This window comes from Hyperoodon ampullatus, assembly GCF_949752795.1.
Source record: "Hyperoodon ampullatus genome assembly, chromosome: 4".
In the NCBI taxonomy this organism is placed as follows: Eukaryota; Metazoa; Chordata; class Mammalia; order Artiodactyla; family Ziphiidae; genus Hyperoodon; species Hyperoodon ampullatus.
The window spans coordinates 3488425-3509870 of record NC_136917.1 but is presented as its reverse complement, the minus strand read 5'-3'; the positions used below and the strand labels follow the sequence as shown (position 1 = coordinate 3509870).

Genomic DNA, 21446 nt, shown 5'->3' with positions numbered 1-21446 from the left:
ACTCCACACAACAGGAGTAGAATACACTTATTTCTCATATGCACATGGAAAATTCTCCAGGATAGATCACATGTTAGGCTATAAAAACAGTCTTAAAATTTTTTAAAGATTGAAATCATGCAAAGTATCTTTTCCAATCACAAAGGAATAAAATTAGAAATCAATAGTAGAAGAAAGAGAAAAACTGGAAAATCCACAAATATATGGAAATTGAACAAAACATTCTTAAACAACAAATGGATCAAAAAAGAAATCAAAAGTGAAATGAGAAAATATCTTGAGACAAATGAAAATGTAAATGCAACATACCAAAACATATGGAATGCAGCAAAAGCAGTGCCAAGGGGGAGGTTTATAGGTGTAAACATTTATACTAAAAAAGAATGAAGCTCTCAAATCAACAACCTATATATTCTCCTTAAAGTATTAGAAAATGAAGATCAAACTAAACCTCAAGGTAGAAGAAGGGAGGAAATAAGATCAAAAATCAATGAGATAGAGAATATAAAAACAATAGAAAAAAATGAATAAAGACATTTTTTTTAAAAAAAGATAAAATTGACAAACCCTAAGATAGACTAAGAAAATAAAGAGTGAAGACAAAAAATCAGAAATGAAGAGGGGACATTACAAATGATACCAAAGAAATTAAAAGGATTATAAGATAACTACAAACAATTGTACAAAACAAACTTGATGATCTAGAAAAATAGATAAATTCCTAGAAACACACAACCTACTGAATCATGAAGAACTAGAAAATCTGATCAGACCTGTAACTAGTAAGGAGATTGAATTAGTAATCAAAAACCTCTGAAGGAAGAAAAAAATCAAAAACAGAACCACATGGCTTCACTGGTGAACGCTAGCAAACATTTAAAGAAGGATTAAAACAAATTCTCCATGAACTTCCAAAAAATGAAGAGGAGAGAACACTCTCAAACTTATTCTATGAGGCCAGCATTAACTTGATATAAAAGGCAGACAAAAGCACCACAAGAGAGCTACAGACCAATATCCCTGATGAATACTGATGCAATAATCCACAGCAAGATACTAGCAAACTGAATTCAACAGTACATTAAAAGGATTATACACTAGACCAAGTGGGACTCATTCCTGGAATGAAAGGATGGTTTAACATTCACAAATTGATCCATCTCTAAATTAAAATAATGTAGGGAGGAAAAACATGTGATCATCTTAATGCAGAAAAACCATTTGACAAAATTCAACACCTTTTCATGATAAGAAAAAAAATTCCAACAACAAAGTAGGAATAGAAGGAAACTACCTCAACATAGTAACAGTGATATATGAAAAACCCACAGTGAACATCATACTCAATGATAAAAGACTGCAAGTTTTTCCCTCTAAGATCAGGAACAAGACAAGGATTCCCACTTTCACCACTTCTATTCAACATGGTACTAGAAGCTCTAGCCAGAGCAATTAGGTAAGCAAAATAAATAAAATTAATCCAAATTGGAAAGAAAGAAATAAAATTATCTCTGTTTGCAAATGATAAGATCTTATATGTAAGGAACCCTAAAGATTCCACAAAAAGATCTGTTAGAGCTAATACATGAATTCAGCAAAGTAGCAGGATACAAAATCAACACACAACAATCTGTTGCATTTCTATAGAGTAACAATGAACAATCTGAAAAGAAAATTATGGAAACATTCAGTTTACAGTGGCATCAAAAAGAATAAAATAATTAGGAATAAACTTTATCAAGCAGGTGAAAGACTGTACAATGAAAACTAAAAAAACCTTGTTGAAATAAAGAAGACATAAATAACTGGAAACATATCCGATGTTCATTGATTGAAAGATCTAATATTTTTAAAATGTCAATAATGCCCAAAGCAATCGACAGATTTGATTCAATCAAATCTCTATCAGTATCCCAATGACATTTTTTTTTGGCAGAAAATAAGAAAACCTATCCTAAAATCCAATGGCAGTTAAAGGACCCCAATAGGTAAAGCAATCTTGAAAAAGAACAAAGCTAGAGGATTCACACTTCCTGGTTTCAACACTTACTGAAAATCTACAGTAAGCAGAACAGTGTAGTACTAGCATAAAGACAGACACATACACCAATGGATTAAAATAGAGAGCCCAGAAATAGACTCTTGCATATATAGTCAAATGATTTTTGACAAGGGTGCCAAGACCATTCAATGGGGAAAGGACAGTCTTTCCAACAAATGATTCTGGGAAAACTGGATGTCCTCATGCAAAAGAATGAAGTTGGACCCTTACTGAACACCATATACAAAAGTTAACTCAAAATGGACCTAAGACCTAAGTCTAAGACCTAAAACTATAAAACTCTTAGGAGAAAACAGTTAGGGTGAAATCTTCTTGTCATTGAACTTGGTAATTATTTATTCACTATGGTACAAAAGTTGTAAGCAACAAAAAACAATATAGACAAACTGGACTTTAGGTAAATCTTTAAAAATTTGTGTATCAAATGATAATATCAACAAAGTAAATTGGCAATCCACAGAATGGAAGAGAATATTTGCAAATCATACATCTAAAGAATTAATATCCAAAATATAAAAAAAATTCCTAAAACTCAACAACAACACAAACCACGTGATTCAAATATGGGCAAAGGAGTTGAATAGATTATTTCTCCAAAGAAGATATACCAATGGCCAATAAATTCATGAAAAGGTGCTCAGTATCACTGATCACTAGGGAAATGCAAATCAAAACTATGATGAGATACTACCTCACACCTATTAGAATGGCCTACTATCAAAAAAAAAAACAAAAAAACCCAGAAAACAGCAGATGTTGATGAGGATGTAGAGAAGCTGAAAAGCTTCTGTGCTGTTGGAGGGAAAGTAAAGTGATACAACCAATGTGGAAAACCCTAGGGAGTTCCCTCAAAAAATTAAAAATGTAATTACCATATGACTCAGGAATTCCACTTCTGGGTATATAATCAAAAGGATTGAAAGCAGGGTCTAGAAGAGATAAATGTACACCATGTTCATAGCAGCAGCATTCACACTAGCTAAAACATGGAAGCAACCCAAGTGTACATCAATGGATAAGTGAAATGTGGTCTATACATACAATGGAGTATTATTCAGCCTTCAAAAGGAAGGAAATTCTGCCATATGCTATGACATAGATGGATCTTGAGGACATTATCTAAGTGAATAAGCCAGTCACCAAAGGACAAATACTGTATGATTCCACTTATATGAGATACCTAGAGTAGTCAAATTCATAGAGACAGAAAGTAGAATGGTGGGTGCCGGGGGCTGAGGAGAGGGGTGAATGGCGAGTTAGTGTTTAATGGATATAAAATTTCGGTTTTATGAGATGAAAAGAGTTCTGGGGATGAATGGTGGTGATGGTTGCAATCATTATGAATATATAACTACTGAACTGTACTCTTAAAACACTTAAGGTGATAAATATATTACTACAAAAATAAAATTGAAGAAAAAAATAATCTATCAAGCCATGAAACAACTGGAGGAGCCTTAAATTATTACTAAGTGAATGAAGCCAATCTGAAAAGTCTATATACCGTATGATTCCGACCATATGACATTCTGGAACAGGCAAAACTATGGAGATAGTTAAAAAGAAAAACAAGAATCCTTTCAGTGGTTGCCAGGGGTTAAGAGAGAGGGAGGGAGGAATAGGTGGAGCACAGAGGATAGGAGAGTGGTGTGGGGCTGTTGATGGGCCAGCGGTGGAGCCACGTGGTGGGCGTGGGGGGTGGGAGGAATGCGGATGGCAAGAGCTAAGGGAGAAGCCTCTCTGCTAACAGCAGAACCCTACCAGCCCAAGAGAGCACAGAGCCTGCGCCCACCTTGGCTCCCTTCCCACCTCCATTCCTGCCTTGCCAGGTGAACCAGTGAGGGGATGGAGTGGGGTCAGCTGCTGACGTGGCAGTGTAAGGTCACAGTGCCCAGGACCCAGGCGGTTGGGCTTAAGGATTGGTTGAGTGGCCATGTTTACTGAGTCTGCAGAAGGTCAGTGTGTGTGTGTGGGAGCTGGGTGGGGAGGCAGTTCACTTTTGGAGATGTTCGGTTTTTAGATGAAGTGTTTTGTGTTCAAGTAAGATCTAAGGGGTGGATGTCCAGTGTGCGGACACCGTTGTCTGGAGATGGGGAAAGCAAGGAGGGCTGGATTCACCAGCATGTCTCCGTCACCACGTCCATGAGACTCGCTGAGAACTAAGAGGGTAGTGTCTGCTGTCCACACGCTCCAGCTTGAGCTCCTCCCCCACCCCAGGAATGGTGCTGTGGTGGAACAAGTCGGAATCCTTGATACGTGCCCACAATCAGGTTTGCCCGGCAAACTACTTGGGCTTGTGTCCATGTCTGATGCAGCACTGACACGGTTAGTAGAAACGCACACACCCGCAAGAGTATGGAGCTGCCTCCACATTGAACTGGTTCAGAGGGCTCTAGTGCTAATGAAGTCTTTGCGGGCACACAGCCGGGACCCTCCCCCAAACACCAGGAAGGTGGCAGGGCCCTCATCCCCTCCCCCAAACAAAATAATGAAACAGAGAGCGCCTCATCCAGTTCTGCTTTTTATTGATGTGTGTATGCATATGAAGGGAGTCCTGAAAGACTGAGAGGTGCGGTCCCGCAGGGTCAGGCGTTCAGCGCACCTGGGCCAGGTTGTGTTTTTTGTACAGCAGCGCCCGCCTCTTCTCGCGCTCTTTCACGAAGGCGCGCAGACTTGCGGTGGGGAAGGTCACGGCCGCAGGCTGGCAGCTGGCGGGGCCCTCCTCGGTCAGCCACGGGCACTGCAGGCAGCTGGACGCGCATGGGCGGCCCCTGGAGCGTGTGGGAGGGTGGTGTTAGCTGTGCTCCCGCCCACGACGGGCAGGGCAGGTCATAGGGGGATGGGCCAGGCAGGGTAGGTGGGGGTGCCTACCAGGGGTGCGCGCACAGCGTGCTTCGGAGGAAGGCCACAGCGCCCCCGGACAGCCCCGCGTAGCAGCGGCTCAGCTGGATGAGACCCTTGCGCAGGCCTTTCTGCAGGTCTCGCATTCCCTCGCTGCTCACTGGGTACTCAGCGCTCAACCTGAGTGGGTGGGGGTCAAGTGACTGAGGTCACCCTCAATGGATGGGAGTCACAGGGACCTGGGGTCACCCTCAGTGTACCCCAGGCCTGCCCTTCCAGCCAGCCCTCCCAGTCCACAGGGCACGTGGAGACTTACATAATGAAGGCCGTGACACCTATGGCCCAGATGTCTGTCTGCGCGAGGGCACCCTGGCCCTCTAGGAGCTCCGGAGCTGGGGACGGCACGGGTGGGGGTCACAGGTGAGGGGCTGGGTGTTTGCAGCGGAGCAGGCAGGGAGACAGGGCTGGGGGAAGGGCTTGCTCCCGGCACACCCCTCCCCCAGATCAGGCTTGGTGTCTGCACCCTGCGCACCCATGGTCTCCATGTAGTCCTTGAACCTCTCCGAGGGCAGGACCCTCTCCTGGGCGGAGCTCTGGGCGTTTCCAAAGTCGATGACCTTGAGCAGGTTGTACTCTGTGACAATCATGTTCTCGGACCTGAGGTCTAGATGCAGGATACCCTGGGCGTGCAGGTACTGGGCAGCACTTAGCATCTGCCACAGATAATCCTTCACCTCTGATTCCGAGTAGGAGGACCTGGGGGCAGAGAGCCAGTTAGGGGGCCTGTGGGAGGGGCACCCAGGCTTTGTCCACAGCCGAGGGGCCACAGGGAAGCACCAGACTTCCCTGCTGGGCTTAGGAAGGAAAGCCCAGCTCTGCTGAGCCACCCTGGTTGGCTGGCCGGTGCAGGCGGGGCCAGGAGGTGGGCCGGAGGTGGACCACAGTGCTGGCGGCCAGGTCCTGAGCCCTGAATCCAGGCCAGGCCCCGCCCTCTCACCTCTGGGCCAGACAAGGGAGCAGCTCAGGCCCAGAGCACAGCTCCAAGATGAGGACGAGGTGTCGGGGGCTGAGGTAGGCAGCCTGCAGCTGTGCCAGGTGGGGGTGGCGCAAGCCCTTGAGGGTCTCGTATTCCCGCAGCACGGCAGTCCTGTCCTCAGGGTGGCAGGGCACGATCTTGGCAGCCAGCACACGTCCACTGGCCTTCTCCCGGCACTGCCGCACCACGCTGAAGCGGCCCCTAGGGAGGAAGCATGGGCCAGGCTGGTGAGGAGCCAGCCCGCCCGGTGGCCCAGGCCGGACCCCAATCTCAGAGAAGCAAGCCCAGGGGGGAGGTCCAGGAGGGGGTGGCAGATGCGCTGAGGCAAATGTAGGTGGAAGTGATCAGAGGGGAGAGAGGATGGGGCTGGGGTGGGAGCACGAAGAGCTAGTGGGGCCATGACGCTGCCACGCGCCCTCCCCGGAGGGCCCGCACCTTTGGATCTGTGTCTGGAAGGCGAAGGTCTGCATGCTGGGGAGCGGCTGGGCTGGCCCTGAGGCACCGCTCTCCTCTTCAGAGGCTGTGGGAGGGGGAAGCCGATTACTGGCGGAGGGCACCCCTGCAGCCCCATCTCCCCCAGCCTTTTCTCCCATCACCCCTTCCAAGGCAACCTGACAGGGGGGACCCTCTTTGAACCCCCGAGCACTCCGACCTCTCATTCCTCAGGCCATTTGTGGGTGGGGGGCCTAGCAGGCAGAACCAACCATCCCAAGTGAGCGTGTGACTCACTGAAGTGGCAGGGTGCATTCCGTAGAGCCCTGCAGAGTGGCTCACCCAGGTGGCTGGGCCCTCCCAGGAGGACCTGCTCCGAGGGGCTGCTGTAGGGGCCCATGCCCGCCTTGCTGACACAGGCCGTCCGGAAGGCGTACATCCCGCCCCGAGAAAGCTTGCCAGTGAGGTAGCAGCAGTCAAAGATGTCCGAGGCCAGTGTGCTCCAGCTCCCACCTGGGCCACACAGGAGCGGGTGAGAGGCAGCCCGAAGGCCTTCCCACTCCATGTCAGGGTGGAGAGGCCCGCGCAGGCCACCCAGGGGCACAGAGCAGCCAGGCGCTTCCCCACAGTCCCCCCACAGCGACCCTGGGGCCCCCCAGGATGTGAGGATTCAGGAGTGGCCCCATACCTTCCAAGCTGCACTGCACGATATAGGTCACAGGGCCATATGACTCCACAGGCTTCCAGACCAGCAGCACCCCATCCGCATACACCTCCCCGATGTCCGGGCGTGGGGAGGAAGAGGGGCGCTCTGCAGGGCCCACGGACAGCAATCTGAGGCAGGTTCCCAGGGGCTCTCTAAGGAAGCTCTGAGCCCCAGCCAGCCCTGCCTCATCCGCCTGCACCCTGCTGCCAGGCCCCTGAGCCCACCCTCACTTGGTCCAGTTCATTCAGAGGTCCCTTCCAATGCTGCGTAGTAGGAGGGGCTCAGCGCCTCTCCTCCGAGGGGCCTCAGGAGGTGTCTGCCCTACCCAACCCCGCCAGGCTCCCCTCCCACAGGTGCCCGCCCAGGAGCGCCATGGAATGGCCCTTGCTCACAGCCCACCACCAATCCCAGCCTCTAGTCAGAGGGGCCTCTACTTTGCTGGGCTGTGGTGCAGGGCATGTGGGGGTTTGCCCCCTCTGGGGACCAGGTCAGAGGTCTGAGAGCTAGGCCTGCAGCCTCTGTCTAGGCTCCCCCAGAAACACACCCCAGCGCTCTGTTTTGAGAGCATGGTTTGACCATAATAGAGATACAAAATGGGAGGCCGCATCTTCCTGCATTTGCTGGAGAGACAGGGAGGGAGGTACCATGGGAAATGCAAACCCAAAGAGGTGTCAGGGAGAGGGCCTGGCCAGCTGTGCCACCCTGCCTCCTGCATCCCCTCCCGGGAGTCCTGGTCTGCCGAGCCGGCTACTGCCTTCTGTGACCCCTCCAGGTCCTGGTAGTGCCAGGATGTGGATGCCTGGGTGGTGAGCATCACATTCCTTGGGCCCTGCTCGGCCTACGCACCTGCCTTCCGGAGAATGGCTGTGGTGGCCGCCGTCCCCAGCGCATTGCGCACACTGCACGTGTACACGCCCAGGTCCTCGGCAGTCACCACCAGGATGGTCAGAAGCTGGAAGTTCTTGAGCGTGGAGGAGATGAGGAGGCGGCTGCTGCTCTCAAGAAGAGCCCCATCTGCAGCAGGATAGAGTGGACCTCGAGAGAAGCTTCCAACAGGCGCCCTGCCTCATGGTCACACCCAGGGCCCACACCCTCTCTGAGCCTCAGTTTCCCTCTGTACAATGAGAGTAATGCCCTAAAGGAGCACCCCCCTGCCTCCCTGCCCCTCAGCCTCAGGAGAGCTCTTTACCTTTACTCCAGGTGGCCTGTGCAACTGGCTGGGCCGACACCTGGCAGGCCAGAGTCACAGATTGGCCCAGGACCACCATCTCATCCGAGAGCTCCCTTAGGAACGATGGTGCTGGGGAAGGGAGGTGAGGTGAGCTTTCAGAGGTGACCCTAAGCCTGAGAGGAAGGCCTGGACCCCGCCGTGGGGATACAGATGAGCCCCACCCCCAACCGGCTCATCTCCAACACCAGCGCCTACTCCAGGAAGGCTTCCAGGACTGCAGGGCCGGGACTGCTGGGGCGCCAGAGTCCCCCTGTGTACTCAAGCCCCCATGGGTGTGAGCTTTCCCCCGCCCTGCACTGTCTTGGCAGGGTTCCCTTTCCCCACAGTAAGGTCCCTTGGGCTGCAGTGGGGGCCCAGCCCCTGGGCAGTGTACCCACCTCGGTCCCTGCTCTTCAGGCCTGATAGGCGGAAGGAAGCTAGGCCTGCCTTCTTCCTGGGGGGGCCCTCCTTCTCCAGACCTGCAGTAAGGAAGTGGCCATGAGAGGTCACACGTTAGGGGCCTGGCTCCTCTGGGAGCATGGGAGGAAGGCTCTGGGGACCCTTGTGGCCAACTGTGGGATTCCCATGTGGCAGAAAAGCCCAGATCCCAGGGAGTCTTATTGAAAAGGAGCTACATCTGATGCAGAGGGCACCACCTTCCCTACCCCATCAGCATCAGCCCATCCTAGGCAGGGCCACCACGGGCAAGTAAGGGCAGCAGCTCAAGGGGCCACAGGGGCCTGGGGAGGCGTGGCTGAGGGCTCTGGGGTCAGGGAGGGCCCAGAGGTCAGGGATCAGGGAGGCCTGGTCTGGTTCCTACTTCCGCAGGGGTGTAACTGCAGTTGAATTACAACTGGGCCTCACATGCACATGGGGAGGGAAGCTGCAAAGGTGACCTTGAAAACAAGTCACTGTGTCCCGGGAGGTGTGGGCAGCACCGGGACAGGGGAGGGGAGCATAAGATGGAGGGCTTCCTGCGTCACTCAGGTGAGCTCCTGAGCTGTCCTTTTGGACAAGGAGCCCCAAGGTGCAGAGTGGGGAACATGGATGTGCCCAGTCCTGGGGCAGGGTGGGGGCAGTAACCTTCAGGCCTGCCCCTCAGGAGGCGGGAGATGTGGGCCACCGAGGCCCTCACTCTCTGGCGTAGCCCCAGCTCTGTGGGCTCCTCCAGCAGTGGTTGCCTCCCGGGGAAGTGGAAGAGACTGCTGGAAGGGGGTGAAAACTTGCGCTTCCTGCCATCAGCAGCCTTCCCGAGCAGGGCCTCCATGTCCTCTGGCTCCTCTGTGATCTCCAGGCTTGCTGGCGGGCCCGGAATGCCCGGCCAGGGCCACGTGGCCTCTGGGAGCTCAGCCAGCTCTTCCCCAGCCTCAGACTCAGGGGAGGGTGGCAGCTCTGGCTCCACAGGCTTGGGGACCTTCTTGAAGATCATGAACTCAAATGGGAGGTATTTGATGTCGTACAGGTCGGACAAATTGAGGTAGGCAGGATCCACTTCCGAGATGTCCAGAGACACAGTGTCAGCCGCTTCCAGGTCCCTGGACAGGTCCCGGATCTGTACGAGTGACACCTGAGAGCCCCCACTTAAGTCTTCCCGTGAGCTCACCTCCTGGGAGGCCCTCGGGAGGGCCCTGCCACCCTCAGGTAGAGGCACTGTGCTGGCCTGGGGTGGTGGGCTCTCGGCCCCTGCCTCCTCCTCCTCTTCCGAGGACTGAGAGGCGGCCCAGGACATTCTGGCCCACAGGGGCCCCTGACCCAGCATGCCATCGGCATCCCCACCAAAGGCAAAGGTGCCGTAGCCCACCACCCCCGCGTAGCCCCCATGGCCTCCCAGGGAGAACTTCCGTGTGGTCGCCAGCTCCTGAGGCTGCTGTGGGCTGGGCGAAGACTGGGACAGGCCTTCAGTGTCCAGGGAGGGGCCGGGCTCCATGCCTATATGGGAGGCTGGCTCTGGGGGTTTGGGTGGATCAGGCCTCCTGGCAAGAGGGATGTCCTTCAGTCCTCTCTGAGAGTCTGACTGGGGGCTTGCTTGGGCTGGGGAAAGGGAGGCCTGTGGCTTTCCTGAGAAGAAAGGGCTCGGGGATGTCAAGAGCGGCTCTGTGCAGTGCCCTAGAGGGAAGGAGCCAGGAGGTTGTGGTGCCAAAGCAGCAGGGGTGCCACAGTCCTGGGGGGCAGGACTCCTCTGGGGTTGAAAGGCAGGGGCAGCCTGCCCTCCACAGCTGTTCTGGAATGATCCCTCTTGCTGGGCGGAGCACGCATCACCACCGGTGGACGGAGGTAGCCTCAGCCCCTGCAGGGGCCCCTCTGGATGCTCCTTCTCCCTGGCACGTGCATCCCCTCCAGGCATGCTCTCTCCGTGGGCCCCCTGAAGGCTCGAGGGGCCCAGAGCGGAACGCTGCCCCTTGCTGCAGGCCTTGGCGGAGGGGCTGGCTGTGTTCAGCCAGTCAAGGTCCAGGGAGCGGCTGAAGCCAGAGGCCTCCTGGGTGCTTGCACTGGGCATCCGCAGGGCGGTCTCAAAGGAGGGTGCTTCGGCCATCAGGGTGGTCCGCTCCTCCCTGGCGGCCTCCTCCTGCAGCGCACGGTGCTCCAACAGTGGCTCTCGAAGGCCGGGCAGGATGCCCGAGAAGTAGCCACCCTTGAGAAGGTGCCGCCGCTGGGCGGGGTGCCGTCTGCTGCCCGCGGACGGGCCCCCTAGCTCTGGGCCCTCACCTACCTGCTGGTGGAACAGGCTTCGGATGACACGCTGCCGGGGCACACGGCCCAGGGCAGCTGGTGGCTGTGCACCCTGGGGCGATGCAGGCAGAGGCGAGGCTGCGGCGGGTGGGCAGGCCTCGGCCTCCTCAGGCAGGCTGGCAGAAGGCCGCAGGAAGCCCCGGGGGTGCAGCAGCGGGGAGTGGGTCACCGGGGAGGGGGGCAGCGACTTAGCCCGGGCGAACGGTGCCAGCTCGTTGTCGGAGGAGGAAGAGCTGCTGGAGGAGGCGCTGGCATCACCACGCAGGTGCCGGGCCACCCCGAGGGATGGGCTGTTGGGCGGGCCCTGGAGCAGCTCCGGGATGGAACGCATCACCAGGATGGACTTGTAGCTCATCAGGGAGCGCTGGGGTTTTGGAGGACAGGGGGTCGTCAGCTGGCTGCCCGCTGCCTTCCCAGCACTCGGTGGGCCCAGAGGGGTGCTCAGGAAATGGTGGGCATTAAAAGACGAGGGCCCAGGGCTCTGCCAGTGTGTCCCCGTCTTGGCAGGGATGTTGCACGGTGCCCTACCTCACCCCGGTGTCTCAGGTAGCAAAGACCTGAAATGAAGGATGCCCAGCCCCACTTCCCTGCTCTCCCAGGCCCAGAAGGGGCCCACACACCCAGCCGGCCCTCTGGGCCTCATCCCCTCTCTGGCCTCCCACTCCCTCCGCGCCCCACCCCCACACCCCCTCCACAGGGCAGCACAGCTCACCTGCCAGCGGCTGCGGGCCAGGAGGAACTTCAGCTGCTTGGTGTTGATGAAGTGGGCCTCCTCCGCAGGCACAGACTTCTGGGGGAGCCCAGGCGAGAGAGGCACGTTGCGGGGAGACCCTGGTGCACCCTGTGGCCCAGGCAGGCCCCCATTCCTCTTGGCCTCAGTTTCCCTCCCCCTGAGCCAGGCCAGCCCGCGTTCAGCCTACTCACCAGGAACCAAGGGTGGGCAAGGCACTTGGCGGCACTGGGCCGGGCCCTGTGGGGAGAGGAAGGCCGGGATCAGTCCAAGTGGTCCCTGGGGCAAGCGTGAGGCCCTCAGGCAGAGGGAAGGGCGCGTGTACTCACTCCACGGCCTTCTGCAGAGCAGCCTTGATAAAGTCCTGGGCCTCCTCACTGAGGTGGGTGGCCATGGGGCTACTCCAGGACACCCGCCCTTCCAGGACATTCAGAAGGGTTGCTCGGTCACTCTCACCAGCAAATGGGGACGAGCAGGTCAGGCTGAAAGCAGAGACATGACTAGCCTTCAGGTGTGACCTGAATTTCTGGGTCCATGGGAGGCGGGTTGCCGGGACAGGGAGTGCTGGGTCTCATGGGGATGGTGGTGGCTGGGGGCTCCCAGCCCTGACTGGAGATGCCTCTTAACACCACTGTCATCCAGCCCTGAGAATCCCAGCATATGTCTCAGATTTGCCCAGAGATCCAGGCTCAGCTTGGAGCTGGGATCCAGGCTAAGCCTGGAGTGGGTATCTGGTCCCAGGCTGGGGTGAGAATGCAGGCTTGGTCTGGGGTAGGGATCCAGGCTCAGCCTGGGGCAGAGATCAAGGGTCAGTCTGGAGGGGGCACCTGGCCTTAGCCGGGGGTGGAGGGATCAGGGCTCCACCTGTAGAGGAAATCCAGGCTCAGTCTACACCACCAGCGTCCTCAGGGCAGCAATAACTGTTATAAGGGGGCTCTGGACAAATTACCTATACCCTTTAGGGAAACAGCTCAGTGCCCTGCCCCGTGACCCAGCAGAGCTCCTCTGTGACAGGGTGTGTGTGAAAAGCACTTGGCAGAAACCCCTTATCGGAGTTGGCTGACTGCATGTTCCCAAGATAGTTGCCCCTTAGGTCTCGGGTCTCTGATCTAAGGAGCAGCCAGCAGTTCAACAGCTTCCCGTGAGCCTGCTGAGGAGGGGTCTGGGCCGGCTTTGGAGGAGACAGCTGACAGGAGCAGGGGTCTGCTCACCTGAGGTAGGAGATGACACCCATGGCCCTGCAGGAGAAAAACCACCGCCGTGAGTCACCCCAGACATGGCCTGGCGAGGAGGAGGAGGAGGCAGAGAGAGGCTGCCCCCCACTCACCAGATGTCAGAGGCCTCGCTCACAGGGGTCTGCTCGATGATCTCAGGGGCCACAAACTCAGGGGAGCCGTACTTGCTGTACTGTGGCTCTGCTGGGGTGATTTTTTGGGCAAAGCCAAAATCGCAGATTTTAATGTCTTCCCGAGCAGGATGCACCATCAGGATGTTGGGGGGCTGTCAGACAGAGTCGGGAGTGAGTGAGGCCGTACCCTAAGGAAGTGACTCCCAGGGCTGCTGGGCCTGGGGAGGACACTCAAGGGTTTTTGAGGGGCTGCCCCACAATGATGGTGAGGCCAGCATGGGGTAGTGGGCAGCCTCGGGGACAGGTTTCAGTGCCATCTGGGGACAGCTTCTGTTCCATCAGACCTGCACCCCACCTGAAGGGGCCGTCATAACGTAGTGAGCTCCCTGTCCCCAGAGGTGAGGAAATCCTGACAGGGAATTTGGATGTGTTGGGCCTGCACCCTCTCGGCCTATAGGCTCCAGGTTCCCATCTGCCCCTCACTGGGCTCTGGGGGCACCAGGGAGCCGCATACCTTTATGTCCAGGTGGAGGATCCCTTGGCCGTGCAGGTAGTGCAGCCCCTCCACCAGCTGCTGGATGTAGACCTTGACCTGCAGCAAAGGCTGGTGCTCAGGTGAGACAGCCAGCCTCGAGAACCCCTTCTGCTTACCTCCCTGCCTGCTCCCACCTACGTTGCCTCCAATTCCCTCCAGACCTGAGCCTGGGACGGTGGTCCCGCAGGGCAGGTTACATGCAAAGCCTCACGGACCCCTGTAGCTGGGGGATTCCTCTGAGCCCCAAGGCGGGGCAGGTTTGGGTGTGTGGAGCAGCCTGTGCAAAGCAAGAGGCGACTGGGAGAGCCGGCGAGGCCTGGCCAACTAGTTCAGTGCAGTCTGGGGTGGGGAAGAAGCGAGCCCAGGGCACGGGAGGGCTCTGAAAGCCCGACGGGAGCTGCAACACCCTGTGAGGCCCTGACATACCCTAGAAGGTCCCTGAGGTGGGGAGTACTATGCTGGGGCTAGTCTGAGGGACAGGTGGTCTGGGCAGGGGAAGCAGGAGGCCTGGCCAGGCATGCAGGCTGCCCTGAAGCTGGGTGGGCAGCCCAGGCAGCACAGTCACCTCGGCCTCTGTCACCACACTCTTCTTGAACAGGCGGTCCAGCAGTTCCTCCGACGAGCACCTGGGACTCTGTCAAGGAAAGCTCTAGGGTCTGGAACCCTCATAGCCTCACACCACCTGGGGAGAGTCTTATCTCGGGGCAGGGCGGGAGCTATTCTAGGGAGGCTGGTGCTTGCAGTTGAGGAGGATGGGAGGGACAAGATGCCCCAGGTAGAGGGGCTGAGGCCAGTGGGCAGCAGCAGAGTGGGAGTGGAGGTATCCTCTCCCCTCTGCACAGAGCCCACGTGTCCCCCCTCCCCTGGCAGGGGACGCTGACTGGGGAGGTGGGGGTGTGGTGAGCACACACGACATTCAGAGACCCTCAGCTGGGCCACGCGTGGCAGATGGATCCGGTAGGGTGTGTGCCCGTCCTTGGAGCACGCGTAGGCATCCGAAGCAGCGTCAGTGCTTGGGGCCCGCAGAAGCCAGGTAAGAAGTCCGAACTTCCTGCTGGAAAGGCAGCGTGGACAGCGGGAGGAGCCCACAGGGGCACGTCTTGGACCTTCTGGACGCAGCCCTGCCCAAATTCCTGGCCCAGAGGCCTAGGAGCTATGAGGTCTATGCAGTGTGTTCGGGGGCGGGGAGGGGGTTGGTCACAAAGCATCGAAACGCCAGCGTTACCGGCTGCCCCCATGAGGCAGGCAGGGCTGGGATCACCAAAACCACAGGCCCCACGCAGCCCTCCGGACCCCTGTGTGTCTGGGGCACATCCCCCTCCTCCCACCACCTTGCACCCTTGGGGTGAGACAGGATACAGCTCCAGGATGAGGATCAGGGTCTTTCGGGTCTCAAACTGGTCCAGCAGTGCAGTGACCAGCGGGTGGCTCAGCCCTGCTACGATGTCCCGCTCCCGATAAGCCTGGAAACGTGTTCTGCTCCGCAGGGGAATGAACTTGGCGGCGCAGGACATCTGGTTGCCCTTGTGCTGCACCCTCTTCACGAAGCCAAACACACCCCTGGGAAGAGGAGACAGCGCGGTGGGGGTGGGGTTCCTGGGGGACGGGGTTTGGAAGGGGGCAAAGCTCCTGAGAAGGGAGGCTCCAGGAGCGCAGGGGCTGGGGGAGAGGGTACCGGAGGGGGCGGAATTCCCGGCAGGTGTGGGGCAGCAGGTACTCTGCGGGCGGGGGCTCCGGAAAGAGGTAGGGTTCGCAGGAGGCAGGGGCTCCAGAAGGTGAGGGCTGGAGGAGGCAGGTACTCAGTGGAGGTGGGGTTCCGGGGGGCAGGGTGGGCTTCTGCTAGTGCTGAAGTGGGGATTGTAGGGGTGCAGGGGAGGGGAGGGGAGGGCTGGGAGCTCCTGGATGGAAGCTCTGGGGTAGGAACCCCAGGAGGCTGAGGATGAGGGTCTTAGGGGATGGGGGTCCAGCAGGTGAGGCTCCTGGGGCTGGGATGGGGGGCGGGCAATACCTTCCAATTTCCTCCTTGACCTCGTAGAAGGAGTGCAGTTTCCTCCTAGAGCTTTGCTCACTGTCTCCTGTAGCCAGGGAGGGGAAAGCTGTAGGTGTGAGCAAAGATGACCACCCTGTCTCTCTGTCCCCCAACTTTATAGTGCCCGAGCCTGTGGGAGCTCACAGGACCCTCATACCCACAGCCCCACGCGCCTACATGGAGCCAAGACAGGCCTGGGCAGGGGTCCCCCACTCACCCCCATGGACCAGCAGCTCTGCCTTGCATAGCACCTGGCCACCAGCGTTGTGAGCCAGGCATGTGTAGACACCAGCGTCATGCTGGGCCACATCCCTTAGTACCAGGGAGTATGTGGTCCCTTCCTGCTGCTGGCTGAGCCGGGGGCCATCCACCAGCTGGACACCGTCCTGGAGACACAGGAGGGCAGAGAGGCCATCAGCCCACCATGGGTGGCCCCAGCACCACGGCCCAGCATGACCTTCAGTGAGTGCTGTGTCCAGTCCAGTGGGGTTTCACACACTCCCCCTCCCGCAGGCAGGCCCCCAACCCTGGCCTGTCCCTACCTTATACCAGGTCACCGTGGGCTGCGGGTTGCCCTCAATGACAGCCTGGAATTGCGCCACGCTGCCCCTCTGGGCCTGCACATCCTCAATGGTGACCTGCATGGATGGGGGCCCTGCGGGTAGGGGAGGGAGCCGTTGGGAAGGAGCCTGGCGCTGTCCCACCACAGCCTGTCCTGTGTTGAAATCTTTGATCCCCAGCCTACATTCACAGAGACCCAGACCCAGGTGGGCTGGCAGTAACCCCAGGTGTGTCCTGGTACCCTAGGTGGGCAGAGAGGCCCCGAGATATACCCCAGGGTGAAAGAGCCCACCTGCCTCCCAAGCGAAGGTGACCCCACACTGACTCCCCCCAGGCCCCTGATGGTCCGGAAGTGCTTCCTTCAGTCTAACCCCTGTCTCTCCTGCTTCAGCCTCGGCTCTCTGAGGGCAGGCCGCACAGAACATGCTAACTCTGAGTGCCTGCATCTCCCCTCCCAGTGATGCCTTCTGAGGGGACACAGGGTCCCTGGCCACAGTGAGGCTGGGACATGCCAGGTGGCTTTGCAGCCCCTCCATGCAAATGTCCCCCTGTGCCCAGGGCATGGCGGGTGCACGTGTCAACTGCCGGGCCCCCACCTACTTGTGGCATACATGTCGCTGGCCTGGTACACATATGTCCTGTGCTGGGTCTCCGTGAACACGTGGCTGTGGATGTCCCAGAGCTCTGTTGCAGCTGCCCTGGCGCAGGCAGCGCCCTCCATCCTGGGGCCGTGGAGTGGAGTTAGCTGTCTGCCCCCACCCTTCCACTTTTGGGGTACGGGAGGCAGAACTTCCAGATAAGATGGGGGTGCAGCAGACTCTTTGGGAGGGGAGGTACGGACAGGGGCCCCAGTCCTGGGTGAGAAGGGAGCTCCCCCAACTTCCCTTGCTCCAGGGCTGTCCTCTCCTCCCTGCCCCACCCTTGGGCTTAGGGTGGGGCTGGTATGGAGAGTGCAGGGGTGCTGTGATTCCACCCCTTACTCTCCTGTCCCTGTGCCCGACCCTGCCCCCAGGATGTCCCCTCATCCCCCAGCCAGCTGGGGAAGTTACCGGATGGGCACCACGCGTTCCTGGACCTCAGCGTGTGCCCGAGAGTTCTGCTCCAGGCCCTCGTGGGAGAGAGGTTGCGGCACCTTCCGGGGCTCGCCTGCTGGGAGGCAAGGGGCCCAGTGAGACGGAGCCTGGGATATTGGGCACCCAAATTAACCAAGGTTGGTGTCAGAACGGAGGGGAGGTTAGGGGTGGGGGGTGGTCCTGGAAGCCCGTGGTACTTTGCCTTCAGCCTGCTGACAGGCCTCACCGGATGCATCCCCAGCCTCCACTCCTGGGAGATTCTGGCCGGCCTCCTGGAGTTCAGGTGGCCCCCCAGGTGTGGGGCCGGGGCTGGTATGCTCCCCTGTGGTGGGTCCCGGAGCCTCAGGGCACATCAGTGTCCTCTGGATGGATGTGCTCTCCCGGTCCACTTGCCCCAGGGCACCTGGGGGTGGGATGGCAGCATCTGTAGGAAAGGCAGGTCCACGCAGAGGAGTAAGGGTTGGCCTGAGCTCGGGGAGTGGGATACTGCCCAGATGAGCCCACCCCAGGCCACCCTCCCACCTTCCTGCTCCAGCCACACATTGGGTACAGGAAGGGCCAAAGGTGGAGGCCCCTGAGAGAAGGGATCCAGAGACTGTGCCAGGGGAGATGACACTCTAGGCGGCAAGCTCAGGACTGGTCCACCCGCAGGGTGTTACACACAGGCCCTCACCAGAATGTCAGTTTCTATAGGGGCAGCTGGGCCTGGACTCCCACCCATCACTCTGGGCGGCCCCTCAGTCTCAGCTAGTCTCATCCCTTCATCCTGGGGCTGGCCTTACTCTGTAGCCCACTCTGGATCCTAGGGTACTGGGTCACCCAGGCTCAAGTGGACCCAGCCCCACAGTCTAGGGAAGCTAGGGACAGCCAGATGCCAAATTAGGAGCCATGAACTCCTCAGACGGTAGGCTTCATTCCTGCCCTCCCAGGGCAGCCCCTGTCCTCCACCCAGCAGCTTTCTCCCTTCCACCTGCAGCCTGGCCTGACCCAGACCATTACACTCTCACCTGGTCCCTGCCCTGGGAACCTTCAGACCCTCCTGTGTCTTGGCTTCCTGCCCTCAGCCTTCAGTGCAGCTCCCTCCTCCACCTGGCTGCCAGCCCCTGTGTGGCCATTCAGAGATGCCCACCACTCCATTTCTAGAAGGTCCCCCTTTATGGAGCTCTCCACTGCCCCAGAGCCTCCCTCCTGTTGATCTTCTGTATCCTAGGGCCCACCAGGCTGAAGAGGCAACTGGGCAGGCTGCCATCTGTTTGTCCTCTATTGCGTTGGGGCAACCATCGTGTCCTTCCCCACTCCAAGGAGGTCATCAGGACCCCTGACACATCACACCCCCATGTCTGTCCTGACAAAGGACCCAGCTGCACAGGAGGCCCCCAGCAGGAACAACCACTATGCGCTGCCCCAGCCACACTGTGTGCACCTGTCACCAGCCCCTTAGCCCACGTGTGAGCAAGCTGGACAGGCGAACTATCGCATCTCCACCCAGGATCCCCAGGACTAGTCAGGACCCACAGGTCGATGCTGAGTGTCCACCCAGGGCTGTCAAAGGAAAGGGCCTGGGCTGTCCACTGGTTGGTCTCCAGGGCCAGGCCAGGAGGGCCCCTCCCCCCCGAGTCATCGGAGTCACCAGGTGGATAAGCAAAAAAGGGCAGAGCAAGGACAGTGTAAGGAACCAGTTTATTAGCATCATCAGGGTCGACTGACAGGGGCTGCTTCCCACACAGAGACCCTGGTCCACCCTGTAGAAAAGGCCTAGGAGGCTCTGTAGAGCTGGGCCCCACACAGGCCTCCTGGAGGCCAAGAAAAAACGTTCACGGGTAAGATGTGGCTTGGGGGAAGCCCCCTATCGAGAGGGAGGCTGGAACCCCCAGCCTGGGTGAGTGGCAGGGCTGTGCCAGGCCTGGCCACTGGGACAGGGGCCTAAGCTGGGGCAGACAGGGCCCATGTGGCAGCCACTGCCTCATGAACGGAGCAGGAAAGATGCCCAAGGGCCTTCCCTGTGTCTGGAGCCCCCGAACCCAGAGCTGCAGTCTGCGAATCACTCCGGCCAGTGCTCTCAGAGCACCTTCGGTATACTCTGAGATCACAGATGTGTGCAATGTCCTCAGCTGAAGACCAAGTCCTGTGAGGTAGGAAGCACCCAGGGAGGAAGGGCAGGGAGGTGTCCTGAGTTGTTGGAGAGCCAGGGCGGGGTCAGAGCACACGTGTCCGAGGGGTGCCAGCTTTGGGACTCTGTCCTGAGCTGAAAACCCAGGGCAGCTGTGAGGTGAGTTGATGCTGGTGCCAGGCAGGGTCCTAGGCCCCAAAGCCACTTGCCTCTTTCTGCTGCCCCATGCAACCGTGGCAGCTTAGTCAGGGGTGTCCCAGCCCCAAGAGTCTCTCGTCTCGATCCTAGCCACCCAGCTCCTGATGGTCCTGGCCTCAGCCCTGGGAGGGGCTAGGGTCCACGTCCCCATCCGGGCAAATGTGCAGGGTGACAGTCTCCCCCACTGTCCCAAAGCTGACCGTCTGGGTGGAAACCTCTGTTTTGAAGCTGCTCTGGCCACTGTCCACAGAGTGCTGAACCTGAGTGCAGAAGGACGGCTTCCGGGACATGGTACCTCCAGCCCGGGCCTCCTGGAAGCAGAAGGAGATGCCCCTGGGGCCAAGGTCCTGCGGCCCTGATGGAAACGCCTCCCGGGAGCTGGGCATGCGTGTGAAGAAGCCAGGGGAGGTTCGGGAAGCTGGTGGGAGCCCCACATTGAGCAGGACGGGCTGCCCCACGGTGGGCTCGCTGATCTCTCTCTGAAGCACTGAGATTTCACAGGGCGGGTCATCAGAAGCACCGGGCATGGGGCCGCTGCAGCCAAAGGTCTCCCCTTCCTGGGGCACATAATCCTCCAGGTCAGCCAGTGTGAGTGCACGGCCGTTGTGTGTGAGGATCTTGGGGTCCCGGCCCTGAAGGCCATCGGCACTCAGGGGCTCTTCTATCTGGTAGGTACCTCCTTCCTCCGTCTCCTCCAGGGGGGCCTCCTCTTCAGCAGCCCAGGGAGGGGAAAGCTCAGGGGTCTCTGGCCCCGTTTCCACATGGAAGACTAGGGGCTCGCCAGCACTGACCATGGCTGGGGGCTCCTGGGTCAAGAGCTTGTTGTTGGAGTTGTTTGTATTGGGGTCTCCTCCAGGCATCCTGCCAGGCAGTGTGGAGAGAAACCCCTCCGAGCTGCCAGGCATCTCTCTGGCCAGAGACATGCCCGTCGAGCCAGTCTTCTTCACCCGAACTTCAATGGTCTCCTCGACCTCCACCCATTTGGGCTGGGGCCCAGTGTCCCCAGGCAGGGCTGACATGTGGGCCTCGGGCTCCGTCACGTACAGGGTGGGCACAGTGGGCCTCCAGCCTGGCTCTGCCTCGGGCCTGCAGGACTGGCTGGCTCCTGGCGAGTGCAGCAGCTCAGGGGCCAACAGGCCTGGCTTGGGCAGGCTGGCAGGGTGATAGGAGCAGGAGGGAGACTTGCCGGGGGACTGGCGTCGGCCACGGGGGCTCTTCACCACAGTGGTAATCGTCTCCTCTCTGTGGGGAGAGGGCCGAGAGGAGATAGGCACAGAGACCCACAGCCTCACCCAGCGCCCTTGCCATCAGCACATTCGGGGGCCAGCGAGAGAGATCAGGTTAATGTACAAGCACGCAAGTGGTGAAATTGCATAAACTAACTCCTACACATGGGCTTGAGCCCGATCTCCAGATCCCCATCCAGAGAACCAAAGAAACAAAGCACAGAGTCTCATCTGGCCAACCTCAGGCTCTAGTGTACAGATCTCAAAATGAGGGTGGAGGCATCAGGGGAGGCCCATGCTATATCACGCAGGTACCTCCAAACCCCGGACCGGTTTGTAACGTCATGTGTCAATCTCCCCTCCTTGTTTATGGCTGTCTCACTTTGGAGACACCAGCCCTCCTTACAGAGCTAATGAAGGGGTGCAAGCCACACAGCCCTCCTTGTTGATCGCATCAGTGCTTTGTGCTTTGTAACATGGCAGGAGGGTGGTGGGGGTTAGAGGGGCTCTCAGACGGCAGGTGCCTCAGTGATCCTCGGTTAGGGACAGGCTGGGCAGCTGATGCTGCAGGCGCAGGAGGAATGTCAGAGTCTTGACCTGTGGCCTGTGCTCATGGCCT

The 21446-nt window shown here is 57.7% G+C and overlaps 2 protein-coding genes across 2 annotated transcripts in view; both read right to left on the bottom strand.

Moving 5' to 3' along the window:
• Positions 1-4655: 4655 nt before the first annotated feature.
• Positions 4656-18050, bottom strand: LOC307052227 (obscurin-like; the record flags this gene model as incomplete). The annotated part of the gene is made up of 28 exons (XM_079703062.1): positions 4656-4833; positions 4934-5083; positions 5220-5295; positions 5436-5659; positions 5901-6140; positions 6375-6459; positions 6714-6884; positions 7060-7182; positions 7924-8091; positions 8267-8377; positions 8686-8766; positions 9371-11381; positions 11730-11807; positions 11942-11987; positions 12077-12229; positions 12959-12985; positions 13075-13247; positions 13610-13687; positions 14196-14256; positions 14990-15190; positions 15639-15705; positions 15877-16045; positions 16202-16314; positions 16821-16942; positions 17270-17366; positions 17520-17717; positions 17816-17867; positions 17967-18050. 28 exons carry the CDS (start codon positions 18048-18050, stop codon positions 4656-4658), a joined length of 5337 nt encoding a protein of 1778 aa, XP_079559188.1.
• Positions 18051-19717: 1667 nt separating this feature from the next.
• The window catches only part of OBSCN (obscurin, cytoskeletal calmodulin and titin-interacting RhoGEF), a gene marked incomplete at both ends in the record, with an annotated part of 135091 nt that continues 133362 nt past the window's right edge, over positions 19718-21446 (bottom strand). Inside the window, 1 exon segment of the mRNA XM_079703091.1 lies at positions 19718-20843. Within this exon segment, the coding sequence (XP_079559217.1) occupies positions 19718-20843 (1126 nt within the window).